At 43.0% G+C, this 24,463-nt stretch overlaps 1 protein-coding gene across 1 annotated transcript in view; it reads left to right on the plus strand.

Annotated features, from left to right (window-relative positions):
- Positions 1 to 24,463, plus strand: part of LOC124606958 (calcitonin gene-related peptide type 1 receptor-like) — a 753,290-nt gene that overhangs the window by 545,746 nt on the left and 183,081 nt on the right. The window contains exon 4 of the mRNA XM_047139096.1: positions 7,637 to 7,747. Within this exon, the coding sequence (XP_046995052.1) occupies positions 7,637 to 7,747 (111 nt within the window). The remainder of the gene's footprint in view (positions 1 to 7,636; positions 7,748 to 24,463) is intronic.

The following is a 24,463-nucleotide window of genomic DNA, read 5'->3' on the forward strand; positions in this document are numbered from 1 at the left end:
CGATTCATAGGGGTATGTATGTGTGAGTGACTCCTGTATCGGAAGCTGGCAGAGGTGAAACAAACTAAAGAGAAACCCGCATGATCTGCATGTTTAACTCATGTTATAGTACTCCTCTTGTGAAGCTTAGTACGCACTGTGATGCGTTGCTGAGACTCAATGCCGGAGTTCTTTGTTGTGGACTCTTCATAGCAGACTTCTTCACGATGTCGCGCTAAAAGTCGTGTCCACACCTGGGATTGAAAGCAGAAAGCTGGAAGTTGAGTCATCCTACTACAGCTGCGTTTGTTTCTATGCATAAATAATTGAAAACCATAGATTTTGGATCGCATGTTCTTTTCACTATCTAGTTGTTCTGAAACGACTGTAATCAACTCCATGTCACTTAGACCAATTTTTTTTTCTTTATTGTATTTCAATGCCACATCTGTTGCGGCCTGGCAGCAACATATTAATCATACAATAGAAGACATCTGAAATAACATGAAGGAGACAATATGACGTACAGAGATATGAAAAGGGGGAACATCTTGGAGGAGAACAGACAAAAAGGGGGCAACTGTAAATGGGAGATACAGACGAGGGAGAAGGGAAGAAGGACGGGAGGAGAGGGGGAGGAGGGAAGAAGGGAGGGGGGGAAAGAGAGGGGGGACAGTAGGAGGTGGGTGGAGATTGGTGGGGGACGCACCGAAGAGGGCTGGGGAGGGAAGGATGTGGGAGGGAAGCAGTCTAGGAGGGCGTGCAGGGATTTAGGGAGGAAAGGAGAAAAATCTGCTCTGGGAGAAGGACCTGAGAGGAAAAAGGAGGCCCTGGGGAGGGGGGAGGGTAGAACAAGGCCAGGTTACAATTGGAAGGAAGGGTATATGTCACGGCGAAGTTTAACATCCGGGAGGGGGAGGTGCTGGAAATTGCCCTGATGAAGGAGATGGAGGGTGTGGTGGTGGAGAGAGGGAGGGAAACAGCGATAGAGGCGCGGAAACGGGTGGGGGGTGGAGAGGAAGGAGGAAATCAGGTGGCGGGGGGATCTAGCCTGCGGATTAGACCACTTGCAAGTTCCTAATCACACATACAGCCACAGCAAAGGGAGCTACAGTGTAACGTGAAATACGAGCCACGTTTCCTTTCTTGCGAATCTCAACATCACTGAGAGGTGAATGTTCGTTTAAAAGGCTGAGTAAAAAAAGAATGACGTAGGCAGGATTTGATCCTGAAACTAGCCGAACGCTCTACCACTGGACTGTCAGACCAAATGTCGAGTTCATTACGCTTTTCGATGTCTCAGGTTCCTGCTACTCTCACGAGTTACGGCAGCTATTCGCAAGGTGTCATAATTCAGGCAATTTGTATGAAATATTTATAAATTATGCACAGAAATTTTCTTTATGAATGTATCTGTTAGTCACAACAGGATTAAAATTCCTTGCGCAGTTCCTGAGATTAGCCTGCACATATACTGATGGATGCTCGGAATGTTAGGAAGCGAGCAGAAATCTCGATGAGTTCTTTACTGATTTACTTCCAATTTTGACACGATATTCTAATACAAATTCGGACGTATATACGCTATATACAAGGTGAGTCAAGTAGGATGTAACACACCTTTTATTTATTGAACGGTTACACATATCGAAACGCGGTTTTCGGTAAACGTTATAACATCGAGGGGGCAATTATGTTTTTTTTTAGTTGATGTTTTTACACCTGGTATCAACTGAGATATTAACGCAAGTACTTTTTTAAAAAAAAATGGAACCGTATAGTTTTAATAACTGCATTCGATAGCTCTCAAGACGGTTACAGTAATACAGGGTTTGTTAATGTTGACGCTGAAACCTGTCGTAAAAAGTCCGAGAAATGTCCTAGGACTTGTGATCACAGTGGCCGGAAACGGCGGGCGGTGCAGACACTACCGAGCAAGCGTCTCGGGCCAGGATGCGTAGATGTACACCGTAAGGTACGGCTGCGCTGCGAGAATAAAGCTTTATTTCTTCTTGAACCAGTTTACAGCCTAGATGCAGATTCTACAGCGAGCGTTGTGTTTGGAAATAATATATAGGCTAGCATGTAACGAATCACAAAAGGCTTGGGAAAACCATTTAACCTTTGTGTATCCTTCCATCTTTACGTGAGCTGAAACAGATATCAACTGTTCATTCCTCAAAAATAGAGAGGTCTCATGCTCTGAAAAAAGCAACTACTGTATTAAATATGTTATAAGAAATGTGGTGTCACCGCCAGACACCACACTTGCTAGGTGGTAGCCTTTAAATCTGCCGCGGTCCGCTAGTATACGTCGGACCCGCGTGTCGCCACTGTCAGTGATTGCAGACAGACCGCCGCCACACAGCAGGTCTAGAGAGACGTCCTAGCACTCGCCCCAGTTGTACAGCCTACTTTGCTAGCGATGGTTCACTGACAAATTACGCTCTCATTTGCCGAGACGATAGTTAGCATAGCCTTCAGCTACCTCATTTGCTACTACCTAGCAAGGCGCCATTATCATTTGCTATTTATCTTGTGATGCATGTACCGTCAGACCGATGTTCACCAATTATGGATTAAAGTTAAGTATTCCAGAAGCTACGTATTTTTTTTTTTTACTAGACTCAATTCCTTTAATTGTTCCAGACCTCACGCCAGCCTGCGTGAGCTTAAACGCGTGCCTTTCGGCTTCCTCTCCTAGTGGCTTAGCTGTCTTGCCAAGTCACAAGAAAGACTTGACCTACCTTCTCCTGAACATGGATTTGGTCTTCTTAGAGGCAAAAATACATGCTGTCGTATTCTGTGTCTACGTACAATGCTCTAAATTATACCATACGGGATACATTCGTTGAACTGAGCATTTTCTTCAAATACTTTGATGACAATCTGTACACCACAAAATAAATATCCTTCTTAACGAAACGTCGTTTCATACTGAACGTAAGCGCATAATGACAGTTATTAGCAGCTACGTGCACTGTCGACATATTTCACAATGCAATGCAATGCAGAAGTAAGCAATTTACTAACAACGATTTGGTAACCAGCCGTATCAAATAACATAAATTTTGTCTTCCAAAAGGTATCTTTATCCTCTATTTAAGTATGCGTTCAAAATGTCGACCATGGACTGAAAGGCATATTTGAAATGGCCGTTCGAAAGAACGATGAACAGATTTAATTACAGTGGATGACATGGTAAAGCATGCACAGGCTATTCGACAACACATATCGTCTGGCGTGGTTGGCGTTCCGTCATACAGTGCATGGTTGGGCGCCCCCCAATCAAAGAAATGGAGAAGAGTCACACTGTGGGACCTCGCAGGCCAATTAACAACAGAGTTTCGTCCTCTCAAACGTCCAGGAAAGTTTTTATTCAGTATTTGCTCTGCAACACTGGACAAATAAGCTGGACAACCGTCATGTAGAAGCCACATACACAGTCGAATATCGAGTGGTTCCTCTTCTAGAAGAACCGGCAGAATGCTCTTCAGTAAGTGTGCGTAAGAATGTTTATTTCCAACGCCGGAGGTGAAGCAAGGACCCACGAATGTTGAAGCAGAAATGAGCGGACTGCACTGCACACAAGTAGACAGTCAAATGTATTGACATTCTGACAGCGTAGCACAAAGGGGACACTTCTCGAAATTTTTTACGACAGGTTTCTACGTCATATTAATAAACGCTATATCACTGTAATTGTCTTCTCAAGAGCTGTTGAATACAGATATAAAAAGGATGCGGTTCCGTTCAAAAAAACGTATTTGCTTCAGTATCTTCGTTGATACCACAGCTAAAAGCATTAACGAAACAATAAGAAACGTGTCCATCGATGCACCAATAGTTGCCGAAAATCGCTGTTCTGTAACCGTAACCTTTCACGATTTAAATGGTGTGTTACGACTTACATGGCTTACCCTGTACAGTGATGTAGGTTGATAATCGACTTGTACACAATTCTCGAAACCAAGCTACGTACTTTTTAAAAGAAAAATTTTCTGTTAAAACCGACTGCGAGAAAGAAACTGCTATCCCCTGTTGTGCTGTGGCGTTTTGATTCCGTTTTCGCAGTCATTTTTAAATACGATAGGAGGCAATTAAACCATTAGACTTTCTTCCTGTTGATATATAACTTTAAAACGAAATCTGTATACACAACTACGTGCTGTTTTGTTTTCTTCCTCGTAGTCAGTTTTAATAGAAAACAGTGAAGTTGTATTTATCGCTTATCTGCCGATGACAAGAATGCTATTACGGAATCTGAATCATCCGAAACTTTGCAATCCTATCCCTTTGCAGATCAAAGCTATGCGAAATACTCTCATTGAAGCTACTGTAGTCACAGACCCAGCAGCGGGAGGGGTCTCTGATAGCCCGTATACGAATGATCCCAATCGATTTTCCCATTTGTTTTAAGCGACCTCACATCCCAATCACGACTTCATTTGCTGTAATAATAAACAAGGCTCAAGGATATCGAGAGGGGGGGGGGGGTTGAGGGGGTTGAAATGGATGTAGAGATAGGGGCAGAGCGCAGGAAAGAGGAGTTGGAGGGAGAGAGAGTGAGCGTGTGTGTGTGTGTGTGTGTGTGTGTGTGTGTGTGAGTGTGGAGAAAGAGAGAGAGAGAGGATATGATGGACAAGAGAGTGGTAGGAGCAGGAGATTAAGACGTATATCTACACAGAAGCGCCAAAGAAACTCGTATGGGCATGTGTATGCAAATACAGAGATATGTAGACAGGCAGAATGCGGCGCTGCAGTTCGGAACGCCTTTAGAAGACAACACATGTCTGGCGCAATTGTTAGATCTGTTACTGCTGCTACAGTGGAAGGTTATCAGGGTTTGAATGAGTTTGACCGTGGCGTTATATTCGGCCCACGAGCGATGGGACAGAGCATCTCGGAAGTAGCGATGAAGTGGGGATTTTACCGTATAACCATTTAATAAGTGTATCGTGAATATCGTAATCCGGTATCAAATCTCCGACATCGCTGCGACCGGAAAAAGATCGTACATGAGGTGGGCCAACGATGACTGAAGAGAATCGTTCAACGTGACAGAAGTGAAAACCTTCAGCACATTGCTACAGATTTCAGTGCTGGGCCATCACGAAGTGCCAGCGTGCGAATTATTCAAAGAAAGATCATCGATGCGGGGTTTCGGAGCCGAAGCCCCACTCGTGTAACCTTGATGACTGCACGACACGAAGCTTTACGCCTTGCCTGAGCCCGTCAACACCGACGTTGGACTGTTGATGACTGGAAACATGTTGCCAGTTCGGACGAGTCTCGTTTCAAATTGTATTGAGCGGATGGGCGTGTACTGATATGGAGGAAACATCAAGAATCCATGGACCTTGCATGTCAGCAGAGGACTGTTGAAGCTGGTGGGGGCTCTGCAATGGTGTGGGGCGTGTGCAGTTGGGGTGCTATGGGATCCCTGATGCTTCTTGACATGACTCTGTCACGTGACACGTGTGTAAGCATCCTGTCTGATCACCTGCATCCATTCAAGTCCATTGTGAATTCCGATTGACTTGGACAATTCCAGCAAGACAATGCGACACCCCAAACGTCCAGAACAGCTACAGAGGGGCTCTAGGAACACTCTTGTGACTTTAATCTTTGGGCTTGCCACCAAACGGCATATCTGGGATGCCTTGAAACGTGCTGTTCAGAAGAGATCTCCACTCCTCGTACTCTTACGGTTTTGTGGACAGCCGTGCAGGATTCATACTGTCAGTCCCCTCAAGCACTACTTCAGACTGTAGTCGAGTCTATGCCGTGTTGCGGCACTTCTGCGAGCTCGTCTGTGCCTTATATCACATTAGGGTCCGCCCCCGGTAGCTGAGGGGTCAGCGCGACAGGAGCCAATCCAAAGGGCCCGGGATCGATTCCCGGCTGGGTCGAACATTTTCTCCGCTCAGGGACTGGGTGTTGTGTTGTCCTAATCATCATCGTTTCATCCACATCCCCATCGACGTGAAAGTCGCCGATGTGGCGTCAAATCGAAAGACTTGCACCAGGCGAACGTTCTACCCAAAAGGAGGCTCTCGTCACACGACATCATCAGGTGTACCAGTTTCATTGCCTCTTCCCTGTAATTCTAATATATATTTAGCAACTACGAAGCATTGCCGGATTCTCTTGTTCCTTATAGAGCTCTATACTCATTCTGTCAAGTCTAGCCGTCTTTCTTCTATTGATTTGTTTAGTGTATTTTCAGCCCTGACGATTTATGTCGAAATTTATTGATTACTGAATTGTCAATACAATTCTTACACAGTTCCCTATTTGGAACGTCTAGCCTTCTCCTTGCATTTCACGAGTCTCACCAGGATTTGTCTCGTAATGTCGGAGTAGCGGGCGTAGTAAGTATTAGAGATCGCAGGAGCTATACTCATTTGTATACTCCTAGTGTTCATGTGCGCAAAATAGTTTTTGGTACGTAAATTTGCACGTGGATACTTGTTCTCATGTTTGTGAATGAATTTACACTCATGAGCCAAAATATTACGACCACTGCACACCGCAGGCTGAATGCCTCCTATTGATGTTGCGGGGACGTGACGCAGTAAAGAATGAAGGTAAGCGGAAGAGAGAATAGTAGGCGCTCACTGTAGCGAAGATGAGGGCCGCAAATACGGAAGTCCACTGATACACGTAGTTTTGACAAAGTGCGGGCTGCTGTGGTGCTGCGGCTGGAAACGAGAATAACCGAAATGGCGAAACTGATTTCTGTCGTGAGCACCTGTGGAAAGTGGACGACCACGTCTCATCACAAATCGTAGAGGTCGGAGGGTGCCACAGTTTCTAATGTGGGATAAGCGGCAATCTGTGGCAGATGTGACGTCAGAGTACAGTGCTGGTGCAGGCACAAGTGTTTTGGAGCGCATCTTTCAAAGGACATTGTTGAACATGGAGCTCCCCATCACACGACCGCTATGACTTCCTGTGTTGATCCAACGACACCGCGTCGATGTTTGGGTCTCTACACGCCGTCATGCAGGCGAATGGCTACACGGATGCTGCACTGTGCCACAGATGCAGGCCGGTGGGGCAGACTTATGCTAAGGGGTACACTGAGTTGGGCTTCCATGGCATCTGTGGTGGTAAACGCAGGCAGCAGTGAACTACATGAATGTTATTGAGGACCACCTGCATTTTTCATGCTTTAAGTCTCCACCTACTGCGATGACATCTTCCTCCAGGATAACTCATCGTGTTGCGTGCTCGGAATCGTTCTAGAGTGGTTTGAGGGACATTATAGTAAACTCACATTGATGTCTTGACCAGCAAAACACACATCGGGCGCCAATTTGGTGCCCGTAAACCACCATCCCATAATTTGCGGGAATTGCTTGACTTGTGCGTAGACATACTTCTGGAATCCTGTCAAGGACCTGTAGAATCCGTGCCAAGCAGAATCTCTATCGTAATGTGTCGGAAAAATGGAAAAACACACTATTAAACAGGTGGTTATAATGTTTTGGCTCATTGGTGAATATTCCTGTAGTCCAGCTGGAAGAGACTGCTAAATTTGCAAATGCAAACAGAAAATGGAGTGTCTCAGATTAATTCCCAGTGCGCCCACGCGCTTTGCCTTGTGTAGCGCCTTGCAGCTGACGCGAGCACGCACGTGTCCGTGTTCCAGGGCTCTTCTGTCCCGGCCTGTTTGACGGCTGGTCCTGCTGGTTCGACACACCCGCGGGCGTCACCGCCCACGCGCCGTGTCCCGACTTCATCACCGGATTCGAACCTAACCGTAAGTACACGCACGTCCTACCTGTCCCATCGTCCTAAACTTGCACTGCAAACATGTCGATAGCGGAAGGCGCCATTGGTAAGTGCATTTCATAAATTGGCATGGTAGGCAGCGGCCGACCTATACCGCCCATTCACAGGGTATTATGAGTTACAGACGTGTACTTATTTAGAAAAGGTGCTAATATTTCAGTCGAACAATGCCTACTGCTAGTATCACAATTAATGTAGATCACACCAGAACGTCAGTGGTGTTTGTTTGCACGAGTCCAGTGCCAGTAGTTTACGAGGTATCGTAGTTTGAACACTGCAAACACCGACAGTTGTTTGCTCCTTGTTGTGGCACAAACGAAAGTGAATTTCACGTGGGTGCGTATATTGAACCTTACACAGACGATAGTAAGTCTCCGGAGCTGCCGCGTTGTTGGGTGGGACATTGCCGTGGACAAACTAAAGAACAACGAAGGTGAATGCAGAACCTCTGTGGTATCTGACACGAAAGGACCAATGTGCCTCCAACGCCTGTGCTCAAAATGACCAACATCAGCGTCCATACAACCTTCCAGCATGCCATGCAACCATTTCTGCACGCGTTCAACCACTTCAGCGGAAATGACAGCGCAGGTAGCTGTAATACGCCGTTTCACATCCTCAGTAATTGTTTGAATAGGTTAAAGGGTTTGAGCTCTATTGTGATACGTATTGGCATACACGGTACTCGAACGAACGGCATACTTCCTACATTAACCATAAGAGTGACCGCTTTTCCCGCAAAGGGAAATACCATCTTCCAAGAACGTCCTGCTACGTCCACTATCGCACAACTGACAGGATCCTCGCAATGCAATCGGAGCGTACACAACACACAATCTAAACAAACATAACATCGTCTCTCAGCATCTAAGCAACAGGATGGAACAAACAGCTTTCTATGTTTGCAATGGTAACAATACGACATCTCGTAAACTATTAGCACTACCTTCGTGCAACAAACGCCATTGGGATTCTTATTTACGCTCGTTTTAGGACATTACTGTCAATAGGCACTGTCCCATTTAAAAATGTGTAAGTCTAACAAAAGACTGCGCTTTCGTCATCGTATCAGAATCTGTATGTTGGCTGCAAATACGGGCACTTGCCTACAGTTCCCATCTGTGAAAACCGTGTATCGATATTGGCTTCCATGACCGAAATATTTGCTGTGAAACTGTTAGGATTGTTTGTGATTCATCCTGAATCATCTTTTCACTATTAGGGATAAAGCGTAGGAGTGCCTGTTTTAAGGTGATGGACTTAAATTTGCACTAAATTAGATGTCGCAATAGTAAGACAGAGAGCAAACCTCAGGAGGATAACGGTTGAAATACTTGTCCGGCAATCCAGGTTAGACCATCTGCTGCTTCGGTAAATAGCTTAAACTGAATTCGGGAATGCTTCCTTTGACATGCTTCAAAATGGTTCAAATGGCAATGAGCACTAAGGGACTTAACATCTGTGGTCATCAGTCCCCTAGAACTTAGAACTACTTAAACCTAACTAACCTAAGGACATAACACACATCCATGCCCGAGGCAGGATTCGTACCTGAGATCGTAGCGGGCGCGCGGTTCCAGACTGCAGCGCCTTTAACCGCACGGCCACAACTGTCGGCCCTTTGACACGGAAACGCCAGATTTCCTTCCTTCTCTTTCCACAATGCGAGATCCTTCTCCAATGACGTCATGGTAGACGCAACGTCAAGCCACAATGCTTCATTCCTCAATTTTCTTATCTTAAAGCTCTTTCACTTGTTTTTATTACTCCCATTGTGGAGACGAGACATACGTAGTACGTATCGCAAAATCAATAAGTATGTAGGCTGGTTTATTTGGAAAGCATATTGTTTCGTGATGTCAGGACTCAACCAGCGAAGCAAAATGTTCAGCCCTTACAATAAAAAGTCTCACACATACCCTAAATTACCAGTCAGTCGGTCGGACTTACTAAAGGCGGGGTAAGCCATATTCACAAAAACCACAGATGACAGGATACCAGCAAACGTAATTCGTGCCTTGCAACCTGCAACATATGTTTTAGAGAGGACTCAGAATGTAAAATTCTATGCGACAAAGAAATTAATTGAAACAATTGGAAGAAATACTCCATGTCCCCCAACAAATCACATGAAACACAAAGACTTAAATTTGATGACAGTCTGGTCAAATTTTGCAAGCAAATCCGTATGTTCTGGGTTGCTCCCAGCGAATGTTCATAAATAGTCTCGACAGCTCCGCGACGCCAACGAATAAAACTGACTAGTTCTCCGTAGTGCCTATAATGCGAAATGATTGACACTGCCTTACACCGTACAGTATGTTGCTCTGTAATTGGAAGTCTATGGAAACTGATAAAATTTAAATCAATAAATTTGCTGTCTACGACTGTTAACGAAACAAATAGGAGAAAATAATTTATATGGGCGTCAACGCGTTTCGAGCAACAGAATAATCGCATTATTTACGTATTTCTTACAAACTACAACTTCGGCGAGGGAGGGAAGGCTGTTTACGACCAAAAGGAAAACTTGGAGAACGAAAAACCAAAAACTATCAACAGTAAATGGAGTAGAATATAGTTTTTATCATTTATACATCCTACATCAGTGTTGTATTTAAAATCAACGTGTAAGTTTTGTGGTACCTGTTGGTAAATAGATTCATTACAAAAAACGTTTTCTGGCGCATCGAGTTTTCATTCAGGAGAACGCGAGTTCGAACTCAAATGATATCGTTCTTTCTTTTCCCCTTGTAACCTTAAATAAAGTACTATTCAAACGTGAGGTTGTGCCTTACGAAGATGCACAGTATAGGTATCGGTCACGAATGTCATGTCACAGCAATTATAAGCCACACACTGCGAACTATGTTTAGATGTTACCATTATCTTTCAGGATGTCTACCATGTCATAGAGGCCCCAAATTCTATCAATTATTGTAGCGAAGATTTCATAATTATAGAAGAATGTGAGCCCTATGGTCGTGTTAGCTGGAAACAGGTAGCTGCAGCGGCGGCGGCACTGCTTTAAATATACACTGTAACGGCCGGGAACATCAGTTTCCTTTGAGATTGGACGTGGTGAGCTGATGTTAGTCAAGAATGCCTTCAAGGCAACAAAGACGCCATTCTCATCACCTCAATGAGTTTGAACGAGGTCGTGTAATAGGGCTACCAGAAAGTGAAAGTTCCATTTTCGATATCGCAGACTGTCTTAGCAGGAGTGATCACTAGCAGCGGTGGTCACAAGAATGCACGGCCGCAAGAAGATCGGGCTGTGAACGGCAATGCCGCACTATCGAGAGAGAAGATCGCACCACACACACACACACACACACACACACAACGAACTATTGAAGATCGGTTACTTCACGGATAACTCCGAGCCAGAGGTTCTGCGGAGTACATTCCACTGCTTCCAAACCACCGCTAAGTGAGACTTCAGTGGTGTTTTCTGATGAAAGCTGGTTCTGCCTCAGTGAAGTGATCACTGTGTTTGTTAGGTTGAGCGCCTGCAGTGAACCTGTCTGCGTACAAGACGCACTGGATTTTTGGTCCGGGGTGCGGTTTCGTATGACAGCAGGAGCATTCTCGAGGTTATCACACCCACCCTCACTGCAAATTTGTACGTCTATGTCGTAATCCGACCTGTTGTGCTGCCATTCACGAACAGCATTACAGCGATTGTTTACTGACAAGATAACGCTCTCGCACATACAGCTGTTGTAACCCAACATGCTTCACAGAGTGTCGACATGTTGTCTTGGCCTGTTCGACCACCAGATCTGTTTGCAGTCGTACGATGGCTCCAGCATTATCCACAAACAGCACTAACCGTCCCTGTGTTGACCGGCCAAGTGCAACCGCCATGGAACTCCACGCCACAGACTGACATCGCACACCTGTACGGCAAAATGCTCACATGTTTTCATGCTTTCATTCAACATTCTGGCGGTTACGCCGATTATTATTGTACCTGTATGTTATATTTGCAATGGCTTGTATCGCGCTTACATTTACCTGTGATCTTGCAATGTCAGTGATTTAAAATGTTACCTAGAGAAACGTTTTCGCGGAATTTCGTTACTCAACATTAATTACACGTTGTTGTTGAGGATTTTTTCATCTGTGTATAAAAATACTGATTGCCTTGCTCATTTCTTTTGTAACATCTCTCTCTTGTTTTGTCCCCGTATGATGAAAAGAATCCAAATCCTTTCACTGGTGGTTCCTTCCAACATTTCCTGAGATTTTTTTGTCATTTTTGCTTGGTATTTCTGAAGGACACTACTATTACTGATCCGACGAAGTATTTGACCGATATTACGAGAAGGCTTACACATTGTTCTCGAAATGGAAAGTCACAAGTGGAACATACACTTTATTACCTAGAATTTCCATATTAGTTTACGTCGCCAAGTAGATAAAAGCAAGAAGAATGCCTAATTTATCTACTGGCACAACTCATTCGAACAGCAGCAGAACAAAATTATCAGACATACTCTTCCATTTACCGTTGTAACACAATAACCAGGAGCTGAGCCAATGATATATCTCCTGTTGTCATCCTTTCTTATTGAATTTTTCCTATTGCTTTGAAACGAGACGCTAAAGTAAATGGGCGTAATCTGTCTGGCGAAATATCCAAATACTTCATTCTTCCAGATTTTCTTATCCTGTGTATCAGTACCATCTAGCGATTGGAAATCTTTTTCGAGTGAATGAATAATAACAATAATAATAATAATAATAACAAACTAATAATGAAAGAAGTTAATTGCATTACAGGAGAAGGTTGACGATTAAAAATAAAAATAGGCTGGTCCTTCAGCTGGCGCAATCCAAAGGTATTCTTAGGATTGATAACTTATTCCATCCTGGCTATTTGCAGAATAGAAAGAAAAAACTGAACCGATACACATCGCTAGTCCAACGGGATCTGAACCAGAACTTCCCTTGCCTTTTAGCACGAGATTAGCATTTCGCCACGGAGTAAATATGACGTTGTTTTGTTTAGGTCTCAGCCAATACTCTGCTGGTAGTTAATGCTGACAGTTCACAACATGAAATACCAAAGCAATTGAAATTTAAGCGTGGAATTAAGAATTAACTTCTTAGGGTCGAGAAATTAAATTTAGTATCTCGATATCATATAAACGGGACGGCTATTCAGATTACCTCATCAGTATGAAAAGAGAATAACACGAGAATTAAGCAGGATGACTCGGTACCATCCCCAAAAGTGACTGAACGATCACGAGGTTCCACACATCGTCAGCCAGTTTTGTCAATATAAATATGAAGAACTTCACGCTCACAACGTCCTCACTGCTACCCACCGCCTGTTCCGCCAGTCCTCATTGGAGACGCACTACCTGAGGTCGATCTAAGGGACAGCTTCAAACCGACAGCTCGAGGTGAAAGGTTATTTTAACAAAACTAAAAATGCATGCAGAACAGCCTTCTCCAAAATACCAATAAACAGTAAGATACTATACACTGTTCACCTCAAATGAACTGCATCTATGTCTGGTCTTGTGGCATACACAACTGCAATATCAAGGATACCACCAAACTACGAAAGCGCTACGAAAAAAAGACTCATACATCGATGTCATGCAGTAATAAATCAAATTCTGGTGTCACAAGAAAAAACAGAACAAACTGTCAAAAGTGCAGCTGTGCACTTTCATACAATTTTCACTTCCGGTACCACCATAGGTAATTCGTACTAACAAACTTGTTCACTGCTACCATAGTTTTCACGCCTTCTTTTATACCAAGATGATAAGCAAAAGTCCGATCCATGTCATTAACTGTTGCTTCAAATTTATTCAGAGACTTCCTCTTGTTTTCGACTGTCAGAACAACACCTAAAGTAGACTGTTAAAAATATCTAAGTGTGGATACTAATCAACATGAAAGAAAAGATACCAACAGAGACTAGACTACGTAAAATAGAGAGGGTCTTTCAAACAACAGGAATTAGTTACAATAAAAAGCTGTCATCCAGGAAAACAAAACTGAAATTCTATGAAATAGTCGTAAGGCCACAACTACTTCACGCAACAGAAACTCTTAAACTACCTATGAGAGGAGAGATTGAAAAACCAGAAAAAATTGAAAGTAGAACACTAAGAAAAGTGCTAGAACTCAAAAGCAGCAGTGAAGAATAAGAATACAGAAATATGTCTTAAATTTGAAAGAAAAATAATAGATGTAATGTGAAAAAAAGATCCAAATTGTATAAACATACACGTAGGGTGAGTAATGACAGAATAACTAAACAAAACTTAGACTTATCAAACGGTTACATATCCAGCATCACGTGGGTGAGAGAAATAGGAAAACTTATCGAAAATGTAGGATTTGACTTGGATGCAGTAAGAGAGAACACTTCTTAAGAAAGCCACAGAACAGGCAGGCTTTCACAACAGAATAAAATTAAGAACTGAAAAAATTGTGGTCATAAGAAGAGAAGAAATGAAGGAAGTCTAAGCCCAAAGAAAAGTCCTGATGAAAACAAAGGAGTAGAAAAAGTTTATTATCGTACGCTCAAAAAGAGTTATTAGGACTTTTTAAAAAAAATCGAAGCAACGTCTTGCGCAGAATTCCCTGTCAAAGATTTCAAGTATAAAGCGTATATGTAGCATTACTCTCGTAATGTCTACTGAGAGACGAAAGCTGTCTTGTATAGAAGTACCCCTTCTTGACAATCAAAATCAAGAAAAGGCTCGTACACTATTCTCTGTCTCTCTAAGGTTTTAAATACATAACTATAAATCAGGAGGAGATTGTTGACACACACGACACAAGTATTATAGAGAAGATGTGCTACATACTTTTCATATTACCTAGCAGTATTTACAATATGCCCAATTTTATATGCATGTTTTATGGTGTAAACTGGTAAGCATCCATTCGTTTGGTAAAATGCTAGTACCTCTAGTTCTCTACGTAATAATATGTTGAGGAAAGCGCAGAGATGCACCAAGTCATCTTTCCTCAAGTCAGTTTTTTACTTCCGTTAGATTAGAGGAGTGTGATTCGACAGATACTCTTGATTTGAGTTCCTGAATGTTATAGCATTCTTCCTCAACACCTGTGATCTGTGAGTGATATGTGTTTTGGAGTAACTATCTCAAGCAATCTAAAGTTGAATGAGTCTATAAAACAAAATGTAAGGAAAAAGCAATGTACTTGTTTCAGATATTGACACGACTATTGATAAAATCACAGAAGTCCGTTGATAGGTGTGGGGATATGAGAGGTGGAACCTGCTCTGCGCACATGTGCAACATGGTTTTACTGTTCTGTCAAATTCTTCTTGTGATATATCATCCATTTCACCTCAATCTACTTCCTATTCCTTTTCTATAACACTGTATTCATATTCATTTCCCTCTAGATATTCCTCCCACTTATCAGTTTTCCAATCTTTGCTTACAATTAGTATTGGCTTGCAACCTCTTGATATTCATACGGTTTCATCTCTTTCCACAAAAGGTAAGTCTTGTTTTACTACAGGCGACATTTATTTTTTGCCTACTTATGCCTGCTTCTGCCACCTTGCACATGTATTCTAACCATTCCTGCTTAGTCATTTTCCACTCCTTCTTAATCTCATATTTTATATGGATATTATCCATTACGCCTGATTCATTTATTGCATTATTATTTGCCTTTTAGGGTTTATATTCGATATCTCCTTCATATCCAATGATTACGACTAGGCCTTGACTTTTTAACTCTTTGTTTCTATGCTGCCTTCACTATTTCGTTTCTCAAAACTACCCATTATTTTTCTGTTGCACTTCTTTCCCCCGTTTCATCACTGCTCACCAGAAATTACATGCCGCCTGATGACAATGTGTGCACATGATGCAGTAAGTAAATAGTTTGACAATTACATCTGAAGTATAACCCTACATTGTAAAAGTTTATGTTAAGAATTGAACCCTCCGCTATCTGAAGAATTTTCACACAGACTCAGTGAATTTCATAATTCATCATTTTCACTTGTTAGAGGAAAACGTGTCCAATACACAGTGATCCAAAGTTTATCATCATATTTATTTTTCAGCAGAAGTGTGTAAGTAAGTATCGTTGACACATTCATATCAGATTTTCTGTGTTTCAGATGCCATAAACAGAAAGTTAATGCAAACATATATCAAAACAGTTCCAAAACACCTGGAACATTCCAAATTGTCTTGATGTCTTAGATATAAATCACGGGGAATTTCGACCAACAGGATGTATGGGATACTATTACGGTACTACAACTACAAAAGAGGTAGCAGCATTGTATTACTGCTACTTATTGATGCTCAACATAAATTTATATGTATGGATGTAGGTTTTAATGGGAGGATTAGAGATCGAGAAGTGTTACAGAACAGTCCAGTCAATGAAATTTTTAGTAGTGCTGGAAATTTAACGAACATACCTCCACCAGAGATATTATCAGGAACTCAAACTGTACAGCCTGTAATGGGACATACTCCTATAGCATTGCTTTTCCTCGACAGTAGTTGTCGATGCAAGCACTATTTTTCCAATTTTGGACAGGTCAGTATCATGTCAGCTGCTTTTCTGAAAACTTTCATGTAATTTTATACACTGTATGTCATATTTCAAGATAAAATTTATGAAAAGGAATTACTTTGTTTTGAATGTTATAACCGATAAATACTAGTTGTGAATATATAGTTAAAATCTTTTAGAAACATTTGAAATAACAAATAATTGGCACATTGAAAATTTATAGTTTTATTTACGCAATTTAATACTGTTTATTATGTTTAATTCTGGATTCATTTATGGAATAATAATTGAACTTAATAGAAATTCATTTATTAAGAAAAATTGTAAACCCTTTCGAATACTGTTATTACCGCAGAGTGAGAGACTAGTAAGCATGCCTCTGATGTGATGGGACGTATTTTTGTATTTTTGGCGAACAATGTAATTTCGGCTTTGTAATGTGAAAATTCAAAAGACTGAATGATATACTAAAATGTAACAAAATATATTAACGTAACAACAAGAACCCTGCAACAACAATCCCAAAATTTATTTAGGTTAGTTCAACCAAGAGGACCAGAAATGTGAGAATTTGAGCTTTAAGAAATAGACCCCTAGACAAGAAGAACTGGAGCCATCTCCACACGAAAAGCTACATAAACTACAAACATTATTGTAATCTTCGCTTCTCTCCAATTTTTCATAAAAGACCTTGCTTATTGTGTATAAAAATAGAATCCGGGAGGAGGAGGAGATTACAAGCCGTATATAACTATAGTTGATGATGCTTTTGCTACGGTCGCAGGTTCGAATCCTGCCTCGGGCATGGATGTGTGTGATGTCCTTAGGTTAGTTAGGTTTAAGTAGTTCTAAGTTCTAGGGGACTTATGACCGCAGATGTTGAGTCCCATAGTGCTCAGAGCCATTTGAACCATTTTTTGATGATGCTTTCCCTTATCACAGCATTTAATGAAATGTCACACAGCAACAAAAGATATTTAATTCCCATTTAAGTAGGACAAGTAGAACTTATGAAAATCTGATCGTCAGTTTATTGTCAGCTCTTTTCAAAATACCTTTTTCTTTTTCATTTGTAATCACTATTCCTTTTCGTCCACTTCCACGTAGACTGCTGTATGATGATTAAGATGATGATGCTTGAAATGGCTGGCCATCTCATGTTCACAGCAGACATTATGCCAAAATATTGCAAAAATATTATTTGGCGAAACTGTTATGACCAGTGTGTCAGAAAGTGAAATTCGTAGTAGCCGTGCTACCATTACACCAATCTTTAATATTCAGACGATACGTTGTGCAGATAGCCGGAATTAGAGTATTATCAGCGTGACTATGTTATTTGTCCCACGTCGCGGTCAGTGCGGACATGGACTCTGCAGTGGCCGGCTTCTGGTCAGGTTCTGTTTCAAAAAGTGTACGTGAGTCAATATCTGGAAAGAAGTACTATGCGAGTGAGATAGATCTACCTAGGGAAGGGCTAGGGATATGGATAAGAACGAGTGATATATAAGAATTTACGAAAACATCATCGTAATACGGATGAAATATGATTCAATTGGCTCTGAGCACTATTGGACTTAACTTCTGAGGTCATCAGTCTCCTAGAACTGAGAACTACTTAAACCTAACTAACCTAAGGACATCACACACTGCCATGCTCGAGGTAGTATTCGAACCTGCGACTATAGCGGTTGCGCGGTTCCAGACTGTAGCACCTAGAACCGCTGGGCCACTCCGGATGGCAGATGAAATATATTTTGAGATAAGTGTGAAATAAATTAAATATGCTATGTATGAAGTATGTTACATGCATGTATGTGAAATATATGTGATACATGCATACAGGAGCGAAACTGTAGGTAAGAAGCTAGTATTCCATAATTATACAATAAATTGTTGGTAGTGTACAGCAACCAGCATCAAATTGGTGTTAGGGTTCTTTACTCAAAAAGTACCGTTGGCGCTTTCGAATTTATGCAACTCATCATCAGACGGCCATCATGCTTTCGTCGACGATGCATTAGTTCACTGGTGAGTTGCCGTGGAGTATCCGTCTGTACATTTCGCCTCAAGTTACCTGTAAACAAATGCATCATTGCTGAAAGCATTAAAACTGTCTGATGATGAGTTGTATAAATTCGAAAAAGGTAACGGCACTTTTTCAATAATGTAACCTACAACCAATTTGTGGCTGATTACTGTACATCATCAACAATTTACGTCAAATAAAGACGGTCTTCAACTATGTCTTTACTTGACAAGACTATTTTATCTAATAATCCTTAGCACTGTCATCAGTCAGAAGCTCATAATTGTGGAGTTCCTACTACCTTAAGATCAACTTATCCACCCGCACAGCAATCAGTTGCCACTTGAAAATGGCATAGGAGCACTCAGTCGAAAGCTCGTGGGTGCAGCACGTAACCACTTCACGGTGGCTGCAAGCTGCAGAAGATATTACTCAGTCATATTATCGCAAGGCCGTGTATTGACACATTGGGTCAAGTCAGCCTGTGTCTGTACCGCAGTCCATATTTATTAGATAAGTAAGACTGCAACTTTGCATCGTTGCTGTATTCATCACTGCCAATGAAAAATTCTGATTAAAACTAACTAATTCCCTAATAAAACAAGAAACAGTAGAAACTGTGTACAGGCCGACTCCCAGTTGCTGCCCATTTGTGAAGCACTATATTCTATTGGATAAATAGTTTATTCACGTCCATCCCAGCGTTAACAGCTGTGATTGGCACAAAGTTCTTGAAAAATATTTCAGCACAGAAGGAAAGAACAGAGATTTCAGTATTGGCTTCTACTTCATTAGTTAGCTTATATCTCGAAAAATAAATCGGTCACGAACACGAAAGCTGCCTGGTGCGTCGCTAGCAGTGGATCGTATTGGAAAGCTGCTTCGAACACAGTCTGTGGTTTGATATTCGTCCATGCAAGCTAACAGTTATAGTAAAGGAGAATTACGCTAAATCTTCCTCGCTCGATATCTTACTACTACATTTTCTTCGTTAGTGGCTACTTTGGCTGTGGCAGAATGGTAGAAACCATCTAAACAGGGAACGAAATATGGAAGCAGGCGCTACTCGGTATTCCACAGAGGGCTCGGCTACATCTGAATTTTTATAACAGTCATTTCTTAATAGAAAAGGTATTAACGCTAGCGATGAAAACAATTTGTAACATATTACGGTATTAGCAATGATGCAGTATCTTGGCGAAATGAATCTCCAAGAATAGTAGAATTTAATGCTCGCTAAGGAGTGAGACAACGAATGCGAGATGGAAGTCGCATCATTAGCTCTAATTGAGAAGTGCTATAAAGAATTTATGCTGGTCCCCATTAGGCCACGTCATAAAATCCTTTCCCTGACGAGCAGAAGGGCTTGGCTTTAGTGTCCTCGCCGGAATGTTGTGGTAGGCGGCGGCGGGAACGTCGTGCGTTGTTCGTCAGTCCATACACAATTTTCGCCGAAGAAAATGCATTTTTCAGACGAAATAAGCGACATTAGATTTGTAGCAGTAAATAGTGTTCCAGCGTTTAGCAGCACTAAACAGGCTTATCTTCGATATCGCTACCGTCTTGGAATCAGGTTGATTTGCGTACGTTTGTTCTCCCACTTCTGTTTTTCTTCTGCTTTTATCTTACTTCGTATATTAGATTAATTGTATGTCGTCAAACAGACACACAAATCTAAGCTCTATATTGCTGAAGTCAATATGAAAGTTTTGGACTCGTTTTATGTTAGCATATTACGACATTTCTGGAGAATGAAGGTTTGCTCTATAGGAATCAACATGGATTCCGCAAACAATGAACGTGTTAACCCGACTCACAACCTTTGTCCACGAGACCCATAACGCAGTAGACACCACCTCCCAGATTCAAGCAGGGTTCATTGATATCTAGATGGCTTTCGACACAGTTCCGTTCTGTAGCCTAATGAGCAAAATACAAGTGTACAGGATATAGTACCAACTGTGTGCCTGGACTGAAGAATTCCTAGCAAACATTAACACAGCATATCATTCAAAACCGAGAGGGATCTTCAGGTGTAAAAATGACTTATGACTTACCCCACGGGGGAAAAAAAATGGTTCAAATGGCTCTGAGCACCATGGGACTTAACATCTGAGTTCATGAGTCCCCTAGAACTTAGAACTACTTAAACCTAACTAACCTAAGGACATCACACACATCCATGCCCAAGGCAGAATTCGAACCTGCGACCGTAGCAGTCGCGCGGTTCCCGACTGAAGCGCCTAGAACCGCTCGGCCACCGCGGCCGGCCCCTCGGGAGAGTTATACGACAATTAGTTTTCACAGTTATATTTAAATGATCTACTGGATAATGTCGGAAGCTCGTGAGGGTTTTGGAGGATGATACTGTAATACACACAGATGTCGCTGCGCTAGAAGATTGTAGCGAAATGCAAAAAGACCTGTAGAGTATAGACGCTTGATGCAGAAGCTGGCAGTTGACCCACAACATGAGCAGATGTAACGTATCCCACATTAAGAAACAGAAATGCCACTTGTTGTATAATTACACGATTGCAGAACAATCGCTGGAAGCAATCTCATCCATTAACTATCTGGGATAAAGCCGCAGGAGTCCGCGATTTATCCAAGAGGGTAAGTGGGTGGGGATGGGTCACGACTCTAGACTTTCCATTTTTCACATGAATGACTCAGTCAGATATACACTCCTGGAAATGGAAAAAAGAACACATTGACACCGGTGTGTCAGACCCACCATACTTGCTCCGGACACTGCGAGAGGGCTGTACAAGCAATGATCACACGCACGGCACAGCGGACACACCAGGAACCGCGGTGTTGGCCGTCGAATGGCGCTAGCTGCGCAGCATTTGTGCACCGCCGCCGTCAGTGTCAGCCAGTTTGCCGTGGCATACGGAGCTCCATCGCAGTCTTTAACACTGGTAGCATGCCGCGACAGCGTGGACGTGAACCGTATGTGCAGTTGACGGACTTTGAGCGAGGGCGTATAGTGGGCATGCGGGAGGCCGGGTGGACGTACCGCCGAATTGCTCAACACGTGGGGCGTGAGGTCTCCACAGTACATCGATGTTGTCGCCAGTGGTCGGCGGAAGGTGCACGTGCCCGTCGACCTGGGACCGGACCGCAGCGACGCACGGATGCACGCCAAGACCGTAGGATCCTACGCAGTGCCGTAGGGGACCGCACCGCCACTTCCCAGCAAATTAGGGACACTGTTGCTCCTGGGGTATCGGCGAGGACCATTCGCAACCGTCTCCATGAAGCTGGGCTACGGTCCCGCACACAGTTAGGCCGTCTTCCGCTCACGCCCCAACATCGTGCAGCCCGCCTCCAGTGGTGTCGCGACAGGCGTGAATGGAGGGACGAATGGAGACGTGTCGTCTTCAGCGATGAGAGTCGGTTCTGCCTTGGTGCCAATGATGGTCGTATGCGTGTTTGGCGCCGTGCAGGTGAGCGCCACAATCAGGACTGCATACGACCGAGGCACACAGGTCCAACACCCGGCATCATGGTGTGGGGAGCGATCTCCTACACTGGCCGTACACTACTGGTGATCGTCGAGGGGACACTGAATAGTGCACGGTACATCCAAACTGTCATCGAACCCATCGTTCTACCATTCCTAGACCGGCAAGGGAACTTGCTGTTCCAACAGGACAATGCACGTCCGCATGTATCCCGTGCCACCCAACGTGCTCTAGAAGGTATAAGTCAACTACCCTGGCCAGCAAGATCTCCGGATCTGTCCCCCATTGAGCATGTTTGGGACTGGATGAAGCGTCGTCTCACGCGGTCTGCACGTCCAGCACGAACGCTGGTCCAACTGAGGCGTCAGGTGGAAATGGCATGGCAAGCCGTTCCACAGGACTACATCCAGCATCTCTACGATCGTCTCCATGGGAGAATAGCAGCCTGGATTGCTGCGAAAGGTGGATATACACTGTACTAGTGCCGACATTGTGCATGCTCTGTTGCCTGTGTCTATGTGCCTGTGGTTCTGTCAGTGTGATCATGTGATGTATCTGACCCCAGGAATGTGTCAATAAAGTTTCCCCTTCCTGGGACAATGAATTCACGGTGTTCTTATTTCAATTTTTAGGTGTGTATATTATACAGCAACTGCTAAAGCCATTGTATTGTGTCATTGTTATCAGCCACGTAATACTACAGGGTGGGGCAAATGAAAGTGGCGCTGACGAGTGGATAACATTGGATGTTAATTTGTGGCAGCGGAGGAGGAAAACACCCACAGTTACTTCCCACAAGATTGGACAACTGCCCATACAGCCGGCAGAATCTTGGAGCACATTTACACAATGTTCATGCCTGACAGATTGTTATCAGAGGTCAGTCTGGTCGCAGTCCTAACTTGCCACCCAGGTCACCTGATATGTCAGTGTGCGATTACTCTGTGTAGGCAGCCCTCAACTCTAAGGTGTATCGCAACAAACCTCATAGTCTTCAAAAAATGTTGCAAAATATTTCGGATGAGACTGCATCAATTCCAGCAGTCCACCTTCTATCCGCCTTCGGCAACTTTCTGACCATGGCCCAGAAGTGCCAAGAGATGAATGCTGGTCACTTTCAAAATCTGCAATAGTAAGGTTAGTACTGTATTTCCTTTCTTCTGCTGTGTTTCTTTGCACCCTGGAACTCTTGTCTTCCCGGGCACTCTGTATGACTGGACAAACGAGAGGTTTAGCGGAATCACTGAAATCACTTCCAGAAGCCTATAGCAATTATGTAATGAATAAAAACTCCATACTCCACATTCCGTGGTTGCGGGGAGTGGGGGTGGGAAGGGGGCAAGTGTTCCTCTCCCAAAATTCTGGCAACATCCTCTAACCCCCTATATCCCACTCTGACCTTGCGAACGCCTACGGAGAATCCCTATTGAGAGATTTCAAGTGCAACGGCCACATAAAGCCAATAGAGGGAGAGAGCGGATGCATGTTTGTAATTCAGTGGAAGAATGCTCAGGAAATGTAGTCCACTTCTCACAGTAGTGGCATTCTGCAAACGTTTTCTGTGTTTCTGAGAGAGCAGAACTTACACGCACGGACACAGTGACCACACGAAGGACCAGGATTAGTCTCTTCACTCATTTCGAAATCAGAAAAGAGAACAGAAGGCAATGCAAAACGCAAAGGAAAGAGGAGTACAAATATGATGGCATAACGGTTACGTGGTAATTGCGTACAGAGGTTGGCAGTTTAGAGAAGAATGTGGTGCAGATCCAATGTCTACGGTATCTTACACAATCACTATCCAAAATATTCCTCACGTAAAACTGCTACGTCAAGGACTCAGCACTAGACATGACAAAAACCAAAATTTAAGCACCCCCAAGTGTCACCAAAGAACTGTCAAATTCAGATATTCCACACGGTTTCAACGTCACACCAATGAGAAATATTCAGTTGAGCCAGTGCCGGACGCTAAAGCTTGTGGGTATTTCATAGTATGACTTTTAATATAAACAGCCCCGTACATCCTCCAAACACATGCAGATCGCTGAAGTCAACATTGAGCGGTAATCGTGTATAGAATTAGAGAAGTGTGACTCGCAAAAATTAAAGAATTTTATACATGAAAACATACTCAGTAAACAGATATCGGTAAATGCGTGTATATTATGTCTTCCGGGATAGTGATACTGTTTCTAGTGCACAATACACTGGAATGAGGCAAGCAGGTAACTCAAGGTGACAACAATGAATATTCAAACACTAAACCGTATTCAATAGAATCGAAATATTATGTAAATTAATGTGACAGTATACTGCGTAGGAGGACGCTCTTAACAAAATGGTTCAAATGGCTCTGAGCATTATGGGACTTAACATCTATGGCCAGTACTCCCATAGAACTTAGAACTACTTAAACCTAACTAACCTAAGGACATCACACAACACCCAGTCATCACGAGGCAGGGAAAATCCCTGACCCCGCCGGGAATCGAACCCGGGAACCCCGGCGTGGGAACGAGAACGCTACTGCACGACCACTAGCTGCGGACCGCTCTTAACAATTTAAAGCTTCAGTGTAACATCTTATGAGCGGTTGTAGCATAGTGACGAACTACCGCCCTGGTGGCTTTTAATT

This window comes from Schistocerca americana, chromosome 3 (genome assembly GCF_021461395.2).
Source record: "Schistocerca americana isolate TAMUIC-IGC-003095 chromosome 3, iqSchAmer2.1, whole genome shotgun sequence".
NCBI lineage: Eukaryota > Metazoa > Arthropoda > Insecta > Orthoptera > Acrididae > Schistocerca > Schistocerca americana.